The sequence below is a fragment of the Alligator sinensis genome, unplaced genomic scaffold (genome assembly GCF_000455745.1).
Source record: "Alligator sinensis unplaced genomic scaffold, ASM45574v1 scaffold210_2, whole genome shotgun sequence".
NCBI classification, from domain to species: domain Eukaryota; kingdom Metazoa; phylum Chordata; order Crocodylia; family Alligatoridae; genus Alligator; species Alligator sinensis.
In genome coordinates, this window is record NW_005841946.1 from 2,047,916 (window position 1) to 2,067,071 (window position 19,156).

The 19,156-nt window shown below is 49.6% G+C and overlaps 1 protein-coding gene across 1 annotated transcript in view; it reads left to right on the forward strand.

Annotated features, from left to right (window-relative positions):
• The window catches only part of LOC102378203 (gonadotropin-releasing hormone II receptor-like), a 12,593-nt gene extending 2,199 nt beyond the window's left edge, over window positions 1-10,394 (forward strand). The window contains exons 2-4 of the mRNA XM_025199608.1: window positions 4,115-4,630; window positions 8,473-8,674; window positions 9,848-10,394. Coding sequence (XP_025055393.1) covers window positions 4,115-4,630; window positions 8,473-8,674; window positions 9,848-10,257 — 1,128 coding nt within the window. The 3' untranslated portion in view covers window positions 10,258-10,394. The remainder of the gene's footprint in view (window positions 1-4,114; window positions 4,631-8,472; window positions 8,675-9,847) is intronic.
• The last annotated feature ends 8,762 nt before the right edge of the window (window positions 10,395-19,156 follow it).

Below are 19,156 nucleotides of genomic sequence, written 5' to 3' on the forward strand. Positions count from 1 at the left end.
GTTCAGCACAAGGCCCCATTTTAGTGGACCATACAGAGTTCAGAGGACTCAGATCAAAGCTCCATCTCCCCTGAGCAGGAACTGTATTTGGATCAGTTTTCAAAGTACACCTTGGACCCAATGAATTCCTGGTGCAATGTCAGCTAGCTGCAGGGGTTCGTCTCAAAAGTGGACTGCTGTGTTTAACTCTTGTGAGTGTTGTCTTCATTGGGTTAACCCATCTCAATGCTCTTGTTCAATGGGAATCACTAGCTGCAAATGACCATCTTGAAATAGGTCCTTGGCTCTGTTTGTTAGGCATTTCTGTGGACATAGATTCATAGATGTTTGGGTCAGAAGGGACCTCAGTAGGTCATTGAATCAGACCCCCTGCCCTGGGTAGGAAAGAGTACTGGGGTCAGACAACCCCAGCTAGGTGTGTGTCCAGTCTCCTCTTGAAGACCCCCAAGGTAGGGGCGAGCACCACCTCCCTTGGACGCCCATTCCAGATTCTGGCACCCTTTACCATGAAGAAGTTTTTTCTAATGTCCAACCTAAATCTGCTCTCCGTCAGTTTGTGGCCATTGTTCCTAGTTACTCCAGGGGTGCCCTAGTAAATAGAGCATCTCCTAGTCCCCTGCTGCCCTCCCCTGATGAATTTGTAGGTGGCCACAAGATCCCCTCTCAGCCTTCTCTTGTGAAGGCTGAAGAGATCTAGGTCCCTCAGTCTCTCCTCGTAGGACCTTGCCTGCAGCCCCCTAACCATACGAGTGGCATCCTCTGAACCATCTTGAGGATGTCCACATCCCTCTTGAAGTGCGGCACCCAAAACTGGACGCAGTACTCCAACTGCGGCTTGACCAGTGCTGCATAGAGGGGAAGCATCACCTCCCTGGACCTGTTTGCCATGCACCTGCTAATGCACGATAAAGTGCGGTTAGCCTTGTTGATCACTTCGTCACATTGACGACTCGTGTTCATCTTGGAGTCAACAACTATGACTCCAAGATCCCTTTCCACTGCTGTGCTGCTGAGAAGGTCGTCCCCCAGCCTGTCAGTGTGTTGGAGACTCCTTCTCCCCAGGTGCAGCACTTTGCACTTGTCTTTGTTGAACTGCATCCCATTTTGTTCTGCCCATTTTTCCAATCTATCCAGTTCCACCTGGATCCGTTCCTTGCCCTCTGGTGTGTTAACTTTGCCCCATAAGTTAGTATCATCTGTGAACTTGGACAGGGTACCCTCCATGCCTTTGTCCAAGTCACTGATGAAGACATTGAATAGCACCGGTCCAAGGACCGAGCCTTGCGGGACTCCACTGCCAACATCTTTTCAGCTTGATACCAACCCGTCCACCACCACTCTCTGGATGCGACCCCTAAGCCAATTGCCACCCATCAGACCATGTAATCATCTACATCACCGCCTGCCGGTTTACTTATGAGAACAGGATGCGATACCATATCGAAGACCTTCTTAAAGTCTAGGTAGATGACATCTACCTCGACTCATGCACCTAGACATTTTGTGACCTGGTCATAAAAAGAAACAAGGTTATTCAGGCAGGATCTATCTGCGATGAGCCTGTGCTGATTTCCTTTTAGCATTATTTCCCCTGCTGGGCTCCCACAAATGTGATCCTTAATGATTTTTTTGAGAGGTTTCCCAAGGATAGAGGGGAGACTAACTCACCTATAGTTTCCTGGTTCCTCCCTCCTCCCCTTCTTGAAAATGGGGACCACGTTGGCCCTTTTCCAGTCCTCTGGGACCTGACTGGAGCACCACGAGTGCTCAAACAGCCGTGCCAGTGGCTCTGCTATGACACTGGCCAGTTCCTTCAGCACCCTTGGATGAAGTTCATCCAGGCCCGCTGATTTGAACCCAACCAGCCCCTCCAAGAGCCCCTTCACTAAGTCGGTGCTAACAGTTGGTGGGCTGGTGTCCCTCCTGTGTCTATCTATGATCCAATTGGGAGATTTGTCTTGGTCTGTGTCTAGGAATACAGATGCAAAGAACTCATTGAAGAGCTCAGTTTTGTCCCCCCTCTGTCACCAATGCCATAGTTTGTCCTGTTGGGGTCCTATGCTATCCTGCACCTCCCTTTTGCTCCCTATATACCTGAAGAAGGACTTTTTGTTGTCCTTATTTTTTGTTGCCAGCCTAAGTGCTAATCCTGCTTTGGCTTTCCTAACTGATTCCCTGCAAGTGTGAGCCAGGGAGGTATACTCCTGTTTGGTAGCCACCCCCAATTTCCACAGCCTGTATCCCTCTCGCTTTGCTCTTAGGCTTTCCTGGACTTCCCTGTTCAGCCAAGAGGGCTTCTTGGCCCCTTTGCCCCCTTTTATGTGCAATGGGATTGTCTCCTTCTGCACCCATAGGATCGTTCCCTTGAGGAATGACCACCCTTCCTGGACCCCCATTTCACCAATGCTCATGAGTTTTAACGCCTCAATAACTAATCTCCTGAGCACATTGAAGTTCGCCTTTCTGAAGTCTAGCACTTCAGCCCTGCTGGTTAATTTACCCACCCTGCACCGGATAGTGAATTCAATCCACCGATGGTCACTATACCCTAGGTTACCTTGTACCTGCAGATCCTCCACCAGGTCCTCCCCTGTAGCTAACACCAAGTCCAGCAAGGCGTTTCCCCTAGTGGGACCGTATCCCTCCTGCGGTAGCTGGGGGTCCTATAGGCAGGTTAAGAACCTATGTGAGCGGTTAGATTTGCCTGGCTGCTCCTCCCAGCAGATGTCTGGGTAGTTTAGGTCACCCATGACAGCCATATCTCACGACCGTATGGCCTCTGAGAGCTGCCTGGAGAATTCCAGGTCCAGCTCATCCTCCTGGTGTGGCGGTCTGTAATAGACCCCCACCACCAAGTCCTTTTCCCCTGGACCACCTTGTATCCTGACCCACAGGACCTTGGTTTGGTCCTCTGATCCCATCTTGATTATAGAGGATGTATATTGTTCTTTAACATAGAGAGCAACACCGCCCCCTTTTTTCCCCACTATATCCTATCTGTACAACCTGTAGCCCTCAATGCCCACTGCCCAATCGTGAGTAGGGTCCCGCCAGGTTTCAGTTAATTCAACCAGGTTGAAGTTGTTGCTTGCAAGCAGGAGTGCATGTTCCTCCTGCTTGTTCTCCATGGTGAAGGCTGAGTCCTTGCAGTTGAGCCACTGTATTATTACTCGTATCTGAAAGAGCCATGTGGACATGATTGAGGTATCGCACCTTCATGGTGCATGTATGTAGCTATTTTGGTCTGGAAAGGAAGGAAGACTCCTTAGCTCCTCTTCTTGGAGCTCTCTTGGGGCCATTTGGTTGAGGAATGGCCTCTTCTCCACCTATCCCCCCATACCATGGTGCAACAAGTAGTTCCTGTTTCCAGAAACCACAGACCCAAAAGCACTGCTCAACACCAGGAGAGGGAAGACTTCTCAAGGACTCTTAGTTTAACATCCCTGCTGTACCTAGAACTACCACATCGTCTTTAAAGATTATAGAAGATAGTCAGGCGCCCCATTTTTTTAAGTCCTACCAGAAAGACCATTCTTACCAGTAAAATATCTTAAAACTCAATACATCTATCCACTTCAGCCAGTAGCAGACCCTGGCTCTAGGGTATTTTGGGTCCAGTTGCAGCTCTCTTTGGGACAGAGTGGCTGTAATAGTGGTCTAAGGTCCATTAAGTCCATCCACGCAGGTGTGTGGGGCATGAGCTGCACAGTTGGCCAGTCAGATGGTAGTGGCTACTCCCCCTTGTTCCCAATGGTGGAATTACATTGAAAAACACTAAAAATACACAACCATGTGGGCGATTGCTATAGTTACCACCGGGATGATGTGCGGTTGTGAAGGAGAGGAAAACACAGTCTGTGCAGTTGTCAATGGAAGGGGACAAGGACCTGCCAAGATGATCCATCTATGAAGAGGTGCTCCATGCTGTGGAAACTGGGAAAAATTGGACTGGGCTTTTGGTATATGGCTTTTCTGTTGTTTGTTTAATAACAATAACATTTATGAATCCTTTGGTCAACTCACTGAGCCATCTCCTTCTTCATGTACCACTCTAAATGGGTACCCAACAGCAATTTTGCTTCTTTGATTAAGTTTGCTGTTTGTTCTCCTCTAGGGAATGACTGAAGAACAGCACCTCCGGGCGACTCTTCAGGCCACTGGTGCCATGGAGGAAAACGTCTCCATTTCCAGCTGCTCTGACACCTGGATCGAGCCCACTTTCACCCTAGCAGCAAGGGTCCGGGTGATCATCACCATCTGCTTCTTCCTGGTAGCTGTGTGCAGCAACTCGGCCGTTCTGTACAGCATCCTGAGGAAGCGGAGGAAGTCCCATGTCAAGTTGCTGATCCTGAGCTTAACGGCAGCGGATCTGCTGGTGACCTTCACGGTCATGCCCCTGGACGCGGTGTGGAACGTGACGGTTCAGTGGTACGCCGGGGACTTGTTGTGTAAATTGCTGAACTTCCTCAAGCTCTTCGCCATGTACTCTGCAGCCCTGGTGCTGGTGGTGATCAGCATTGACCGGCACTCAGCCATCCTCCACCCCTTCACCTTCGCCAGTTCCAGTCGGCGCAATAGACTCATGCTATGTGTCGCTTGGGTCATGAGTCTTTTCCTGGCCTCACCCCAGGTAGGAATTCAACACCTTTCCAAAGCTGTGCTCATTTACAGTGGGAAGCGCTGGGCTTCAGAGTAAGTTAACGGGTATTCCCAGCTTGGGCAGAGTGACTGATCTGCCTGATAGCCATGGATGGGTGGTGTGGTAGGGAGAGTACTGGGATGATGCTTGGGAAACCTGGCATCCCCTCTGCCACAGGCTTTCCCTGTAATGTTGGTCAAATTACTTAGTCCCTCTATGCCCATACATGGGGATAAAATTGGGAACAGGGAGCACTATAAAATAAGGATAAAAGGATTTGCATGCCCCTATAGCTGTGCCATGATGTTAAGTCCATTAAAGAAGGTGAGGTGCTTGGATACTGTGGGGATGGGGGTCATAAAACTGCCTACAATAATGTATTTCATCAGTCTTTTGTCCAACACTCTCCAACCTTAATCCCAGTCTTAGCTTGTTGCTGAACGTTAAAGCGTTTAATCTAAACAGATGAGATCTTGCAAGTGGCACCATATCATCCCGTCAAAATTGTAGTTTGGTCTGTGTAAAAACACATCCTAGAACATGGGGAAGCATTCAGACTGGACGAAGCCCAGCCTGTATACGCTCAAGTTAGTCGTAAGAACGTGGGGATTGATGAAGCAGGTTATGGAGGTTATTTCTTCTAATTTCACCACTCCTGGTGCAAGTGGTGAATGGGATGACCTTCATCTTACACGCAAGGAAGGTGAGATGCAGGAGATGAAGTCGCAGAGCCCTGGAGGAAACGGTCTTAGAAGCTAGGACTAAAACTTGAGTTTCTGGCTGTGACTCCAATGCTGTATGCCTGTTTGCTGACCCAAATCCCCTTGTGAGTCTAGCGTCTCCAAACTCTATGCTTAGCACATCCCGCAGGCAGCTGGTGTGAAGGATCAGATCAATGCTCCCTTGTTCCCTGTCACTCTTTCGTTGTTCCAGCTTCTGAAGAGGAGCGAGTTAAACCGTGTGATGCTGTGGTGTGGAGCTGTTAGGAAATGGTAATTGAAACCTCCGCTGAGCTTGGCGTTGGTGGTGTCAGCTCCTGGAGTCAGCTGTTTTCAATAGGAATTCATTAACTCCTTTCCATGGGGAGGCTTTGGCTAAGGAATTCTATTAATTTAAATGGGAATATATATTTGCTATGGAAATCTCTTCTTCCTGTGGGGTTTTTGGTCAGACCTAATGTTGTGGAGTTGCAGTGATTTATACCAGCTGAGGCTTTGGCCTCAGATTTCAATGGGATGGATCTGCTATTGCAAAACCTCTCTCAGTGGCCAGCTGCACCTTTCTTCCCTGCCCAAGGAAATTCACTTAACCGAGCTATGTGCGTATTCAGTACTGATACAAAGGCCCAGTCATACAGGAGCTAATCACTCTCACAGCTCAGACACTTCAGATTCTGTATTCGTTTATGGCCAGACAACCCTCTTCATTGAAACCAGTCGGTTATACAGATGTGTCTGAGAGCAGAATTTGGTCCAATGGCTTTTAGGTTGTTAGCTGCACGATGAGGTTGATCAAAGGATTGGTAGCAGCTGCAATGTCTTGTTTAACTGAGGAAGGCAGATTATTTTGTGACCTGCAAGTAAAACATGCCTTTGAAACGGAGCAGATGCACAACACACATCCTGCAGAGTGATTTGCCCAGAATTTCACTCCGGAGTAAAATGACTGTAGCAAGGCAAGGACGCACAAGCCGCTCTCAAGCTGCCTGCCGCCTGTATGTGCCATGCCAGTGCCGGGCCACCGAGTGACAGGGAAATCAGTTTGCATTGAGCAAAAGACTGCCTCGATGTGACGTTGCCAACGAGAGCAGACACACGGCCAGTACGCTGGTGTAACTTATACTGGTGTATAGTCACTCCTCACTTGCTGAGGGTTGACTTCACCCCACCGTGGGGTGACTTAAACCCATTTAAGGCGTTATGTGCCTGCTCCGCTTCTCCTCTGGAGTAGTGGGGTGGCTCCATGGTAGTGTTGTGTGTCCGCGCCCACTGTTCGAAGGCAACTGCTGGGAGTGGCATCACTTAATGCTGAGGGACTGGGTGAAGGGAAGCAAAAGGAGAGTCTCTGTCTCTACCATTTTCCATCGGCACAACTCCTTCCCTCCTTCTTCTGCACCTGGAACAAGCCTGAGGCACCGAAGACCCTGCCCTTGAGCACCCCCATCAAACCAATCCCAATTCCCCCATCCAGTGGGCGCAGGGATTATATTTGTAATACCCTGCTGCCTCAGATTGCATGATCAGTCTTGCCAGCACTGGGCTATTTGGCCAATTATTTCCCACAATTATTGCCACTGGGGCTAGCAGCACTGGATGCACTTTTGTGGACAAGATGTCAATGATAACCTTAAGCCATCATGTTGGGGAGACCTGCTCCAGCACGTATTCAAACAGTGTGGTCATTCAAATACTGTCAGCTCCCCGAAGCCCTTAAACTCCCAAATGTTACCCGGAGAAATTAAATGCCAGTAACAGCAGTGAAAAGTTTGGGTAGGAAAAGCCCAGCAAGGCCAGCTCTACAGATTGCTGTTCCAGGTATCTGTAGAGTTATTTGGTTCCCAGATCTAGTTATAGGCCATGCTATAGTTGTACTGGGCTACAGCCAGCTTGGCGAACAGCTACAAGCACTATTACTGCAGATGCTGTAGACTAGACTGGATCCAAAAGGCCAGAATGAACTGTCGGCCTCTTCTTTCCTCGGCTTCTGCCACCGCTTGAAGCGGCTCCTCTTCTCAGTTCAGTCGTCCTATCAGTATGGTCATTGAAAATTGAAAACCCAGGAGGAAATAATCACTAGCATAAGACAGATGGAGAAGGTGATGGGTTTCTAGCTAGACTGCAATATCCCCTCCTGTCTCCAGTACTGGAGGACTGGATGTGGTGACCCCAGAGATCATTTTCCAGCCCCATGTCCCTGCTCTACAGTGCTGTAGCGATATGAGTGTATTCCAAGTTTCTGACAAGGATAAATCACTCCTTGGCCACCTACTGAATCTATCCATCTACCACTGTGTTTAAAAAAATCCGCTGAAGAGCTTGTTCAGGGCTATGTTTCTTAATAAACCAAGTCAATTTTTGTTGGTGGAATAATTTTCTTCCTGGAGGACAATACTGTCATTCTCAAAAAGCTCAGAAAAGCCTGCCTTGCATCAGAGACTTTATCACAGTTGTATTTCTAAGAATCTGCTGTGGGAATCATTAACATTTTTGTTAATATTCAGCACACAATACAATTTTGTCTTCTGGCACATAGCGAGAAATAATTAAAACAATGCCCGGGTTTGGCTGTCGAGCCACTGGAGGAAATTATGCTAACAGTTAGTCTTAATTCTGACGCAGTCTGCTTTCTCCTGGCACTCAACGCAGCCTAGATGTCACCGCGTTGTCCTAGCGCATACCTCCCTGACACTGGAATCAGCTCTGACAGACCAGTCTAGTTTAAATTCCTAGCTGAGCAAGGCGCTGAGCAAGCAAACAGCATGCCCGATACCAAGCATGGTCAATATGCAGCCTCACGTCTCCAGGCTTCGGGCTGTTTCTAGAGACCAAGCTGAGAGTCACCGTGGAGTCACGTTATCCTAGGTCTGCCCGCCATGGGGTTCTTGCCCTTCCCTACGACTCCTCTGTTGTTAGCCATGGTAGGCCAGGGGACCCCAGTAGGGATTGCTACTCCCAACCCAGCGGATCCTGTACCCAACTAGGCCTCCTTAAAAATGCTATCCAGGCAGCATGATTGAAGGAGGGCGCTCTTGGTTCCACAGGTAAGCCCATTTCCATTTGGATCGTGTCCCCGCGACGCAGATCTCTGAATCCTTGTCTCATGCTTGGTTTCAGCTTTTTCTTTTCCACCTGCACACCGTCCCCGGGGTCAACTTCACCCAGTGCGTGACCCACGGGAGCTTCCGGGAACACTGGGAAGAAACGGCCTACAACATGTTCACCTTCACCACCCTCTACGTCACCCCACTGAGCGTCATCATCGTGTGCTACATCCGCATCATATGGGAAATCAGCAAGCAGCTGAAGATCAACAAGGGTGAGCAGGGGGCATTTACCTAGCGTTCGGCGCTCCTCCCCAGGATCTTATGGGCACCCTTTAATGCTCTGTCATTTCCACTGCCCAAGCCTTCAGATGTCACAGAATTAGCTTGTCTAATTAACCTAATTGCCTGACATCTCTGAGGCTGTACAAGGCTCAGCGACCACGTTATGGGGGACGTGTCAGAAAATGGCAAACGTCAGGGTGCTGGGGGATGGGATATGATACAGGAGGTAAAGAAGAGGGCTTAGACTATAAAACATCTCCCTCCTCTGGCTTGGACCATGGGGCAAGGGTGTGAGGCAGGCAGCCCCCGGGCCTTCGAGATGTGGGAAGGCTGCACAAGGTGATGAGAAAAAACAGCATCTCCATAACTGTTCCTGGCTGTGTATGGCCAGGCTGTAATGTATGATGAGTAATATGGATCTGCTTAATTCACGCGTTTTGCATGCAATCCAGGACTGTCTGCAAAATCAGACAAAAAAACTTAATAAAAATAAAATGCTGGCTCCGCAGTGGGAGCCAGCGGTATTCACTGCCGGGAGGGGAAGGCGCTGGATGGTGGAGCGAAACGAAGGGCAGCCAGCAATCAAAACAGCAGCCCCCCCTTTGTCCCTCACTCCGCTCCCCACATCCTTCCTACCAATCAGCACGGAAGGGTGGGGCCTATCTGCCAATCAACGCCAAGGGGAGGGGCTGCATAAAATACCCGTGAAATCGGCTCCGTGTGGCACGAGTGGGACACAAAAATCCCTTTGTCTCGCCATGATTTAAATAGGCCCCTACTGGTGAAGGGTGCTGGTCTTGCGGGCTGCCACCTGTTTCTGTCCATCCCAGGGACAGAAGTGCTTGGAGGGGGAATATGCCTAGATGGGGAGGGCCAGAACTGAGCCGAAGGGAGCAGCTGTCCCGAATTTTCCAGGACTGGCCTGAATGGTGGGGCTGTCCCCCATGTCCCACAAGAGGCCATTGCACATCCCCCTTCCCGCCTTGACCTTCAAGTGGCACCAGGCAACGAGAGGTCCGCCGCAATTCTTCCTGCGAGCGCCCAGCTCTGTTGGGATCAGAGCCATTGCCTTGCAGCCCAGCTCTGATGCAAGCATGGTCGTGAATGTTGGTCTCTTCTTGGTTTTCTGCATATATAAATACTCCATTGACTCCTCCTGACAGGTCTGGCAAGAAGCAAAGACGACCACATCTCCAAGGCGCGAATGAAGACTCTCAAGATGACCATTGTGATCGTCGCCACCTTCATTATCTGCTGGACCCCTTATTACCTCCTAGGCTTGTGGTACTGGTTTCAGCCAGACATGATTCAGAGGATGCCAGAGTACATCAACCACAGCCTCTTCCTCTTCGGCTTGCTGCACACGTGCACCGACCCCGTGATCTACGGGCTCTATACCCCTTCCTTCCGGGAGGACATGAAGATGTGTCTGAGAGGAATTGAAACCGTGTTCACCGGGCAGGAGAGGCACAAGCCCATCTCCAGTTCTGAGGTGAATGTCAAAGACTACGTTGCAAACGGTGGGGCAGCTTCGGGTGGGTCCAACGGGACGACCGTCCACACAGTTTGCTAAGGGGAATCATCCCAGAGGAGGAAAGGAACTGAGGGCATTGCATTGTGGAGATGGCCAAGGACACTCGTTTTCCACCCCACAATAGTTGCCCATGTGTTATCGAGTCCTTTGCATCTCCTGAACTCAGTCAGGATGGACCACACACCAGTAGCACACCTGCTACTTTCACAGATAGGGGTAACGCCCTGGCTTTGTAAGTGCACTCACAGGTACCCTCATGTTCTGGGTCTGGTTACCAAGCACGCCCGGGATGACCGGAGGGGTTCGGAGAGGCCTGCGTCCTGCTCATCCAGCGGTTGTGCGGAGGCTGGGAAGCCTTTGTACCCTGGGTGTTTCATTGGGGCTGTTTCCTCCTTGACGGTTTCATGCTGCTCTGGGGCCGGGTGAGATTGAGAAGCCGTTGCAGCGATCCTAGGATCGGGCATCTGCCAACAGCTGCTTTTCCGGAGGACATCTAGTAGCTTCTGAAAACCGTAGAGGAAGGGCTCGGTTTTCCAGGCAGCGGTTTTTCCTTCGAGTCCTGCTGGGTTATGTCCGTGATTCAAGTTACTCAGTAGTGCAGGTCTTTACAGAATCAGGCTATAATTCTCATGGGTCTGATTGTCCAGACCAAAATGGGACGGGACATTTAAGGTTTTTTTCCCTCGTCTCCCCACGCAGCCTCCTCCCCAGCTCCACAGACTCAAACTCACCTGCTGCTACATCCATCCAGTGTTAAATGTGCATAAATGTTACCTTGCGGTGACTGCCGTTGTGTGACTGTTTTGTTCCCTGGGAAGTGCCATAATGGGGCAGCTCGCTTTGGAAATGTGTGTGGTGCAAATAAATTGTCCCCGGTTGGTTTGTGGGCAGGCCTTTCCAGTATTTGTGCAGTGCACCTGTGCCCCTCAGAGACGCTTGCTTTGGGCTGGCCTGACTCGAAAGCAAAGGTACCAATCTGAGGATTGTCGAGACTTCTGGTTTTCCGTCCAGGCAGGGCAGGGGAACAACCTTTCTCCCTATCCCTCCGCCAGGATGGGGCCAAATGAAATCTTAGCATGCCTTCCATGTCTGTGCTCTAACTTTCACCCACAACTACCCGGCTTGTATCGGTGGTGCCTTGTTTCAGGGTAGTCTCCCACCAGCCAGCGCCAGGACTGGTGCCCAAAGCATAGCTAAGCAGGAATAATTGCATCAGTTTAGGACAATAAGAGCCATATTCTAGTCTGACATTTGGACATCTGTGCTTGGCTTTCTTTTGTCCATACTCAGGATGCAGAGATTCAGATGAAAAGAATGGGGCCCCAGACTGCAATCCTTACTCAGGCAAAATTGCCGCTGGCAAAGTCAAAGGAGTCGGTAGGGATGGACGTGACTTTGCCGAAAGGGGTGCAAGCCGGAACCCTAATATTGCAATCACACTGCAAGGCCCTGGGAGCACAGACAGACCGCCCCATCTCCTTCTGCCAGGAGCATAATGGTCCAAACCCCAGGCTCCTTAATCCCATGTCATCCGCCCTTCCTTCAGTTCTCACTGGCCTTGGTTCCCATCAGAGGAAGGCCCTTGGGATGGCATCATTGTCCTGTGCTCCTCAGCCACATTCCTGCGTCCTGCTCGTGTGAAGTCACTTCTAACTTTGCACTTTTCACACCCAGAGGGTTCAAACAGAGGGAAGATGATCAGACTGTTCCCCTTCTCAAACAGCAGCACCCCCACCCAGGAAACTCCAGTCACGCAGGATCTGCAGAAGCTTGGCAAACACGAGGGAAGCAGAGGGGAAAGTACATGTCTCTGGAAATACAATGGGTGAAGAAGTCTTTTGGAGTCTGATTCCCCTCTGGAAAATGCAGGTGAGGTGAACGGTAACACTGTACTTGTACCTGCCTCCAGTGACCTCTGCAACGACTCCCCGGCCTACACTCCTCCGAGACAGAAGGGTAAACTGAGGCCCAACCCATTTGCCAGTGACAACCCCAAGGGTGAGAACTAGGTCTGTTCACCATTAGAGCCTCACTTAAAGCACGGGGATAGAGAGGGGGAAGGTGCAGTAAGAGGAGGAATAGGTAAAAGGAACAGAATAATAGCTGTGGTAAAAAGGAAGGAAAAAACCCAGTAAAAAAGATGAGAAATGAGAGAGGAGAAATGGGAGGAAAAACAGAATTGCCTACAATTCCCAAGCTGGGAAATGCTGTTATGGTTGTATTACTCATGGAGGGACCCACTGTTGTGGTTCAGTGGTAGACTCCTCACCTGTCACGTGGGAGACCTGGGTTTGGCTCCTGGATGCACACGTAACTGCAGCCCTCGAGGCACCGAACGTCCGAACTGGGTCTGGCCTTTGGATTTTGTCTCAGTGCCCTAAAGCGGGGATGGACGGTCTGGGCAGCCTCCGCTCCTCCATACTCCGACCTAGGTGTAGCACGCATCAAAGGTCCTGGTGACCTCTCGTGCATACACCATGATCCAGAAGGATCGACGGTTGCCAACTACACACGGAGAGAGGGAGAGGCCCTTTCTCAAAGCACTGCATGGGCTCACGGCTGTGCAAGGTAATGAGACTCCAACTGAGCACGTGACGTGACCATTACACGAGCCAGGAAAAGTCCAAGAGAAACCCACCAGATTAGACCAAACAAAAGGCCCACGGATGTCCCCCAAGGCCTGTGCTGAGATCATGTCTGGGGTAGGGGTGGAAAGCAACAGATCTATTGCCCTGATGGTAAGACAAATCCTGACCAGGCCAAACCAGAAGAATGGAGCTAGGTGACTTGGCCACCTCCAGCAGTTTCAGCTATCTCCCCAACACTGCCTGGAATAGGAGACTCGGTCCTTTCTGCCTCCAGCTCCCTTCCATCCTCTTTTCATTCCCCACCTTATTTCTCTTCTTCGCTAGCTCTCTCTACTTCTTTCTGCTTAACAATCCCATCTTCTGCAGCACCGCTGTGAGCCTGCGACCAAAAAGGTTCACCATCCAAAAGCAAGGTCTTAAGCAGCCTGGCACTGCTACGAGCGTGCCAGGTCTCAGCAGCTGCAGGAACAGCGTGTGGTCTTGTCTCTAATTCCAAGGCGGCGAGTCAGTCTTCAAAACCACAGATGCTGCTTCGATCTCTGTTGATTTTTCTTCCCCCCTCTCCTCATCGTGTGTTGTATCTTTTGTCCTCAGGAGAATGGGATTATATTCAAACCACAGCAGCTCCTGCCAGCCTACATGAACATGTTCTCTTCCCCCCTGCCCCCCAAGGATAGTTAACACCGCCGGTGATACTCTGTACAGGACTGCCAAAGTGGTGTTACCTTATGAAACTCTCCTCAGCTAAAGGGAAAGGGAAGAGGGGAATGGTATAAACAGAAAAGCCTTACTTAAATGCTTTGCATTTCAAAGCTTTTTGGTTTTATTTTCCCTTTTTGCTGTGATTTTAATAAAAGATTGTTTTTTAAATGTTCAGTGGCAAGTGTTTGTTACAGAACTAAGCAGGCCAAGGTCTCCGTCCTTGAAACCTCAGCCTTGCTTGACTCATTAGCAATTGAGTCAGCCCAACACCTGACTCTTGGGCTCATTTATCTCATTAAAATTAACACAATAGGAGTCACCTGTTGCCCAAAAGGACCTGCATTAACCCACTGCACATGCTGAGAGCTCAAGTGGCTGCTGTGTGTTAGTAGCAGGGGAGTTGCTCGGTATTCAAAATATGTCCACAAGGTCCTCAGTTGTATTTGGCGTGATCTGGGGACTGTCAGCCAGCACAGCCACCTGAAGTGGGAAGGACGTGGAGATTTGAGAGAGTTTCTGAACAAGCTGATCCTGACTGAGTCTGTCCTAGCAGAGATCTGATTGCTGCTCCAGGGACAGAAAGATGGAGTCAGGTTAAGACTGTACTGAAAGGAAGAGCTGCACCCGACTGGCTGCAAACCAGTGAGTAGCAATGGCTAGAAATAACTTTTTGTTTGTTTGACAGTAATTTTACCCAGGTCTTGAACAGCTTCCCCCTCCTGAATTACTCTGCGAACTTGCAACCTCATACACTGAAAATATTGAAAAATAAAACACTGGTGTGGGCTTATTGAACTATTTCGCTTTAGAAATGGCTTGCGGCCCATTTGTTATGTTGTTGTGGGTGGGCTGGTGAGAGCTCTTGTCACAGCCGTAGCTTTTCCCCGTGCTGATCTCGGAGCAAAACTGCATTTCCCGGACAATGCAGAATCTCAGTCGCTGCTGCGGGAGCCGTCTTTGGCTCATACGGGTTCATCTGAGCCCGTTTAAAGTTCTCCCAAACTCCAGTGCGATGCATAATTAACGCTCTGCTTTCCTGGGCTTAACCTTTAAAAGAATAATTACACAAAGCTAATGGGGAGCTCCACTAACTACCACAGGCCGGCTTGCCTTGACCCATGCAAATGAGAATTTCTCAGAGGTGATGGGAGCAATTTGTGGCATGAGGGTGATAACTTCTTCATTGGACTCTCCTGTCCTCCAGCTGTTTTAATCACTTAGGGTACATCATGGGAGAGAAGCTGTTACGGTCTGTAGGTTTTCTGACCAGCCGCCAAGAGGCGCAGGTTGCCTCTATCTCGTGCGGTGACTCCCTGCCCACTTGCTAGTAGGTGTGAAGAATGCAAGTTATGCATTGGACTGATTCTGCCCACTTTTGAGCTCTGAAACACCTCTCTAGGCAATTTCCCTGGGGACACAGGGTGTCGTGAACTTCGGGTAGCGTCAAGGAGTGCAAACTTCATGCCCCAAGACCTGAGGGGAACAGGGATTCCCCACCTTGGCCTCTGTCCTTGCTGAATAGCTCCCCTCTTCCCTTCTGTTCTGTTCTTTCTTCTCTTTTGAGGGGCATGACATAGACTGGAAGTCTGTAAGGAACAGCATGGACTTCCCAACAGTTTCCTGGGGGTCACTGGGTGCCTCGGGCAGTCGAACTGCTGGCTGGATCGGCCTCTGCTTTTGGTCAGCCTTGTCTCCATCCCCCTGGGACTGGCTGGATGGGGCTGTGTGGGAGGGGAAGGATCCTGGTGGAAACCCTCTTTTGCCTTCTGTCCTTGTGAGCTGGGCTTGCCTCGCCGCTCTGACTTGACACAGGGCACTGAAGGGCTCCAGGGGTCAGGGCTGAGTTGCATTTTCAGGGGTGTCAGCATAAGAGATTGCGGTGCCAACACTGTTGGGTTTTTTTAATATACCTGGGAAGAATAAGCCCCCATAACTTGGCATATTCAGCTACCAAGACTAGCTCATGGTAGACTGCCTCTGATCAGACCTGGTGGAAGGCACCTGCCTTGTTCCTGATGCTCAAAGCTTGGCTTGGTGAGAGGTCAGCTGGCTTTAAGACTAAAAGGACTCGCTCTCGTTCCAGCTGTGTCTGTGTGCATGGCCCCTGCCCTGCAAGCGGGCTCCCTCTGGCTCTCTTGTTCCTTTTGGGCTGCTTTTTTAGGGTGGGCTAGTTGTCAGGACTGTGTGACAAACCATAGGTTGGTAGGAGAACTCGTCCTTCACCACCTGCGGACAAAAGCGACAGACAGCAGCTTGCTCTGCGCATAAATAGCCAAGTGGTTTCTGCCACAGGAAAGCTAACGCGCTGCTGGATTTCTCTGGAAATGTTGGTGCGAGAGCAGCAAAGGGTTGGGGCTTTACCGCCAACTGGCTCTTGATTGTTTGACCGTGTTGCTGAATAACTACACGAGGCACAAACGTTACAACCTGGCGGGCTGGCAGAACAGAGCAGAGCCACCCAAGAGGCTACAAGTGGTGAGATAGGGAGACTTGCAGTGGCTCAAATGCAAGTCAAGTCAGTAGCTAGTGACTAAGAGTTGATGCTCTCCGTCTGCCTGATGGCCAGTTATCTACATCATAATGGCTGCATCTTCTCCCTTCTTGTTGTCTTGTGTTTCTTTTTGGTCCATCTTCCTAACACACTTAGTCACGCTTGCTCTGCAACACTGGGACTTTTTTCCTGGAGGACTTGGCACCAAAGCAATGTTAATAAAAGTGTGTGGGAGACGAAGCAATTCATAACTCGGAATGAAAGTGCCTGCAAGAGTCATCAGTCTCTTCCATCATCTCCACCAAAATGTGCGTGTGAGAGTATGTGCCCGATTTTACCGGGAATTGAGACAAGTGAGTGTGCTAGACCCCATCAAATGAGGTGAGCTGCGGCTTCCATAAACTCTGAGGGCTATATCTGGGTAGTGATTTTTTTTTTTTTTATTCCACTGAAGAAGAGGCATATGCCAGATTGCTCTTGTGGTCAATAGCTTGTCATCAGAAGTGGTTTACTATGCATTAACCTGTCAGCGCCTCAATCTGTCTTCTCTCTTCCCCGCCTTACATTTCCATCACTGTATCCCTGGACTTGGTCTGTTCTGTTGAAAGGGAATTCTTGTTTCACACCCTCCTTCGAAGCTTAGCTTTTGCTTTATTCTGCTGCTAACATTACAAATCTTCTGGGTTGGTTTTTTTTTTTTTTTTTTTTTTATTCTGATAAGTCCTTCCAACAGACAGCACTACTGGTAAATCTCCTGTGTTTCCTATTCATTTCAAAGTTTGAGCTACTAAGACAACCAGTTGAAATATAAGGCCAACATGCTGAGAGAGATTTAGTGGGTTCAGAGTCCTTCCACTGACTTCAGCGGGCTTGAATCTGGCCCTTAACTGCAAAAAAAAAAAAAAAAAAAAAAAAAAGTTCACTGGAAGGCTGTAGAGTTATGTCCTTCACTAATGTAATTCTCCATTTCCCTGCTGCTTTTAATTAGGAAGCAAATAATGGGCACCAAGCTTCACTGTGAACTCTGCTTTACAACAAAATACTGAGGTTAAAAAAAGTGTGTGGGGGGAGGTAATAAAAGTCTGTTAGGAGTTAATCATAGTAAAGTAATATTTCCGCTAAAAGGCTGCTCCTTGGCACAACTCTCTTCCATCTGCACAGCCAAGAAGAGGCACCTTCAGTGCAGATAATTTTGACTTCAGCTACCTTGGAGTCCAGTGCCTCATGCATCGGTTAGGCGGGCAGTGCTGGAAAAGGGAGGAGTTACGGTGTAGTGGACTGGCCCGAACTGGTGACCTGGGCTCTGTTGCTTGGTTTGCTGGGTGATGCTGGGCAAGTCACTTCACTGCTCTTTAGTGCCTTTCTTATCTATAAAATGGGGATAACAGTACTAACCTCCTTGGTTAGTAGCTCTGAGACCTGCAGGTGAGAAGGGCTGTCTGAGACCAAGGGATTAGCATTAGTAATATCAATCCCAGTTGTGTTCTGCCGGAGACCTTGGGTGAGATCTTGGCTCTAGGGCAAAACTGTTAACCTCAGCATGGCCAGCATTTTACCTTTAGCGTTGGGTGCTGATCTGTTTAAACACTGCTTGGCTCAATACTGGCTGACCGCATCGAGTTTACAGCCTAGGGGACAAGGCCTGCAGGTGGATGAGATGAACAAAGAGGGCAAGGTGGGGAGGAGCAGACGAGACAATAAATAACTAGCCTAGGGCATGCATCACTCATGGCTGGGCAGCATTAGCTGTTGCGGTTTTCTTCTTGTCTAGTGTGTGATGGTGTTTTTGCCACAGGCTTCAAAGGAAGTAGGGCTATTGCAAGTATTGAGGGAGCTAGGTGTGGAGTGGGAAGCAGAGTGCATCTCTTCCCTTGCCCCTGCTCCCCTGAAGACTTCCTAGAGGGACAGTTTATGGAGAAGACCAAAAAGCAGAGCTGATTGCTGACCAGAAACGATTATTCCAACTATTCAGATCCAGTCCTTGAATCATGGCTCAACTTTTAATGTGCCCTGTTGTTCCAATACGGCAAAACAAGTTGGCAACACCACCAATATCCTGCCTCCATTTACTGCATGATTTAAATAACCTGCCAGTGTCCTGTTGTCATAAAGTTATCATCCTTGATTGCAAGCCACTTTTGTCTACTTGCCTTTGCCATTTGATTACTAAAATAGTTTCCTTTCATTGCATGGCCATGATGGCTTGGGTCCCTATAGGATTACAGTAGGATCCCACTCTTGTTTTCTTTTCAAAGACCTGAAACATTAGCAAATCTGATGAGAAAACTGGGCTGCTTTTTGTTGAGGAAATGTTGACAGTGCTTTCGGTGGAGAAGCTGTGCCTTTTGGTGACACAACTCACCATTTTCTCACTGAGGAGTGAAACCTTTCTATTAAGAAAGGGTGCTGTAGTGATTTGTCTCGGCAGCGCAGGCTTCCCGGTGGGTGCACGGTCTCTCCTCGGAGCGAGGGGAGGTGGCCAGATCCGTGCTGCATTTTGGGAAAGGAAGCCTGGTTTGAATCCCTGTTGAATCATGTTGGGTTTCCTCACATCCTCCTTGTACAAGTCTCATGAAGCGGCAGGACAGGATATCCCAACAGAAATGTTCTGGCATCTGGGTTTGCAATGGAAAATTTGAATTTTTTCATGGGGGGGGGGGGAAAAAAAGTATTTAAAACAATCTCTTTGACAATCTAGTTTTGATGGAAAAGTTTCAAGCAGCCTCTAATACTATATTTAATCAAATCTAAGATGAGGATTCCCCCCCACCTCCTCCAATCAGCAATGGGGGAAATGCCCTCATCTTAGATTTGCATGTGAAGTGGAGCGGGGTGAGGGCAGGCAGCTGCTGCAGCTCTAGCTATGGTCCTGAGCAAGAGTTGGAGCCAAAGTCAGACCTGCAACAGCCGTCTGCCCCTGCTCGGCTTGTCCTCTGCAGCTTTTGCCCCCCCCGTCAGGGGCAGCTTGGCTCTGGCTGGGCTGGATTCTCTCCCAGGCATGGGGCACATGGGACAAGAGGCAGAGACAGGAATGGGGGAGAAGAGGCAGAGACAGGGGGGGAGTGAGGGGTGGGGGAGATGCAGATGGCAAGGGGGGCAGGAAGGCTGCAGGATGAGGATGTGGGGAGGAGCAGAGGGCAAGGGGGGGGGGGGGGGG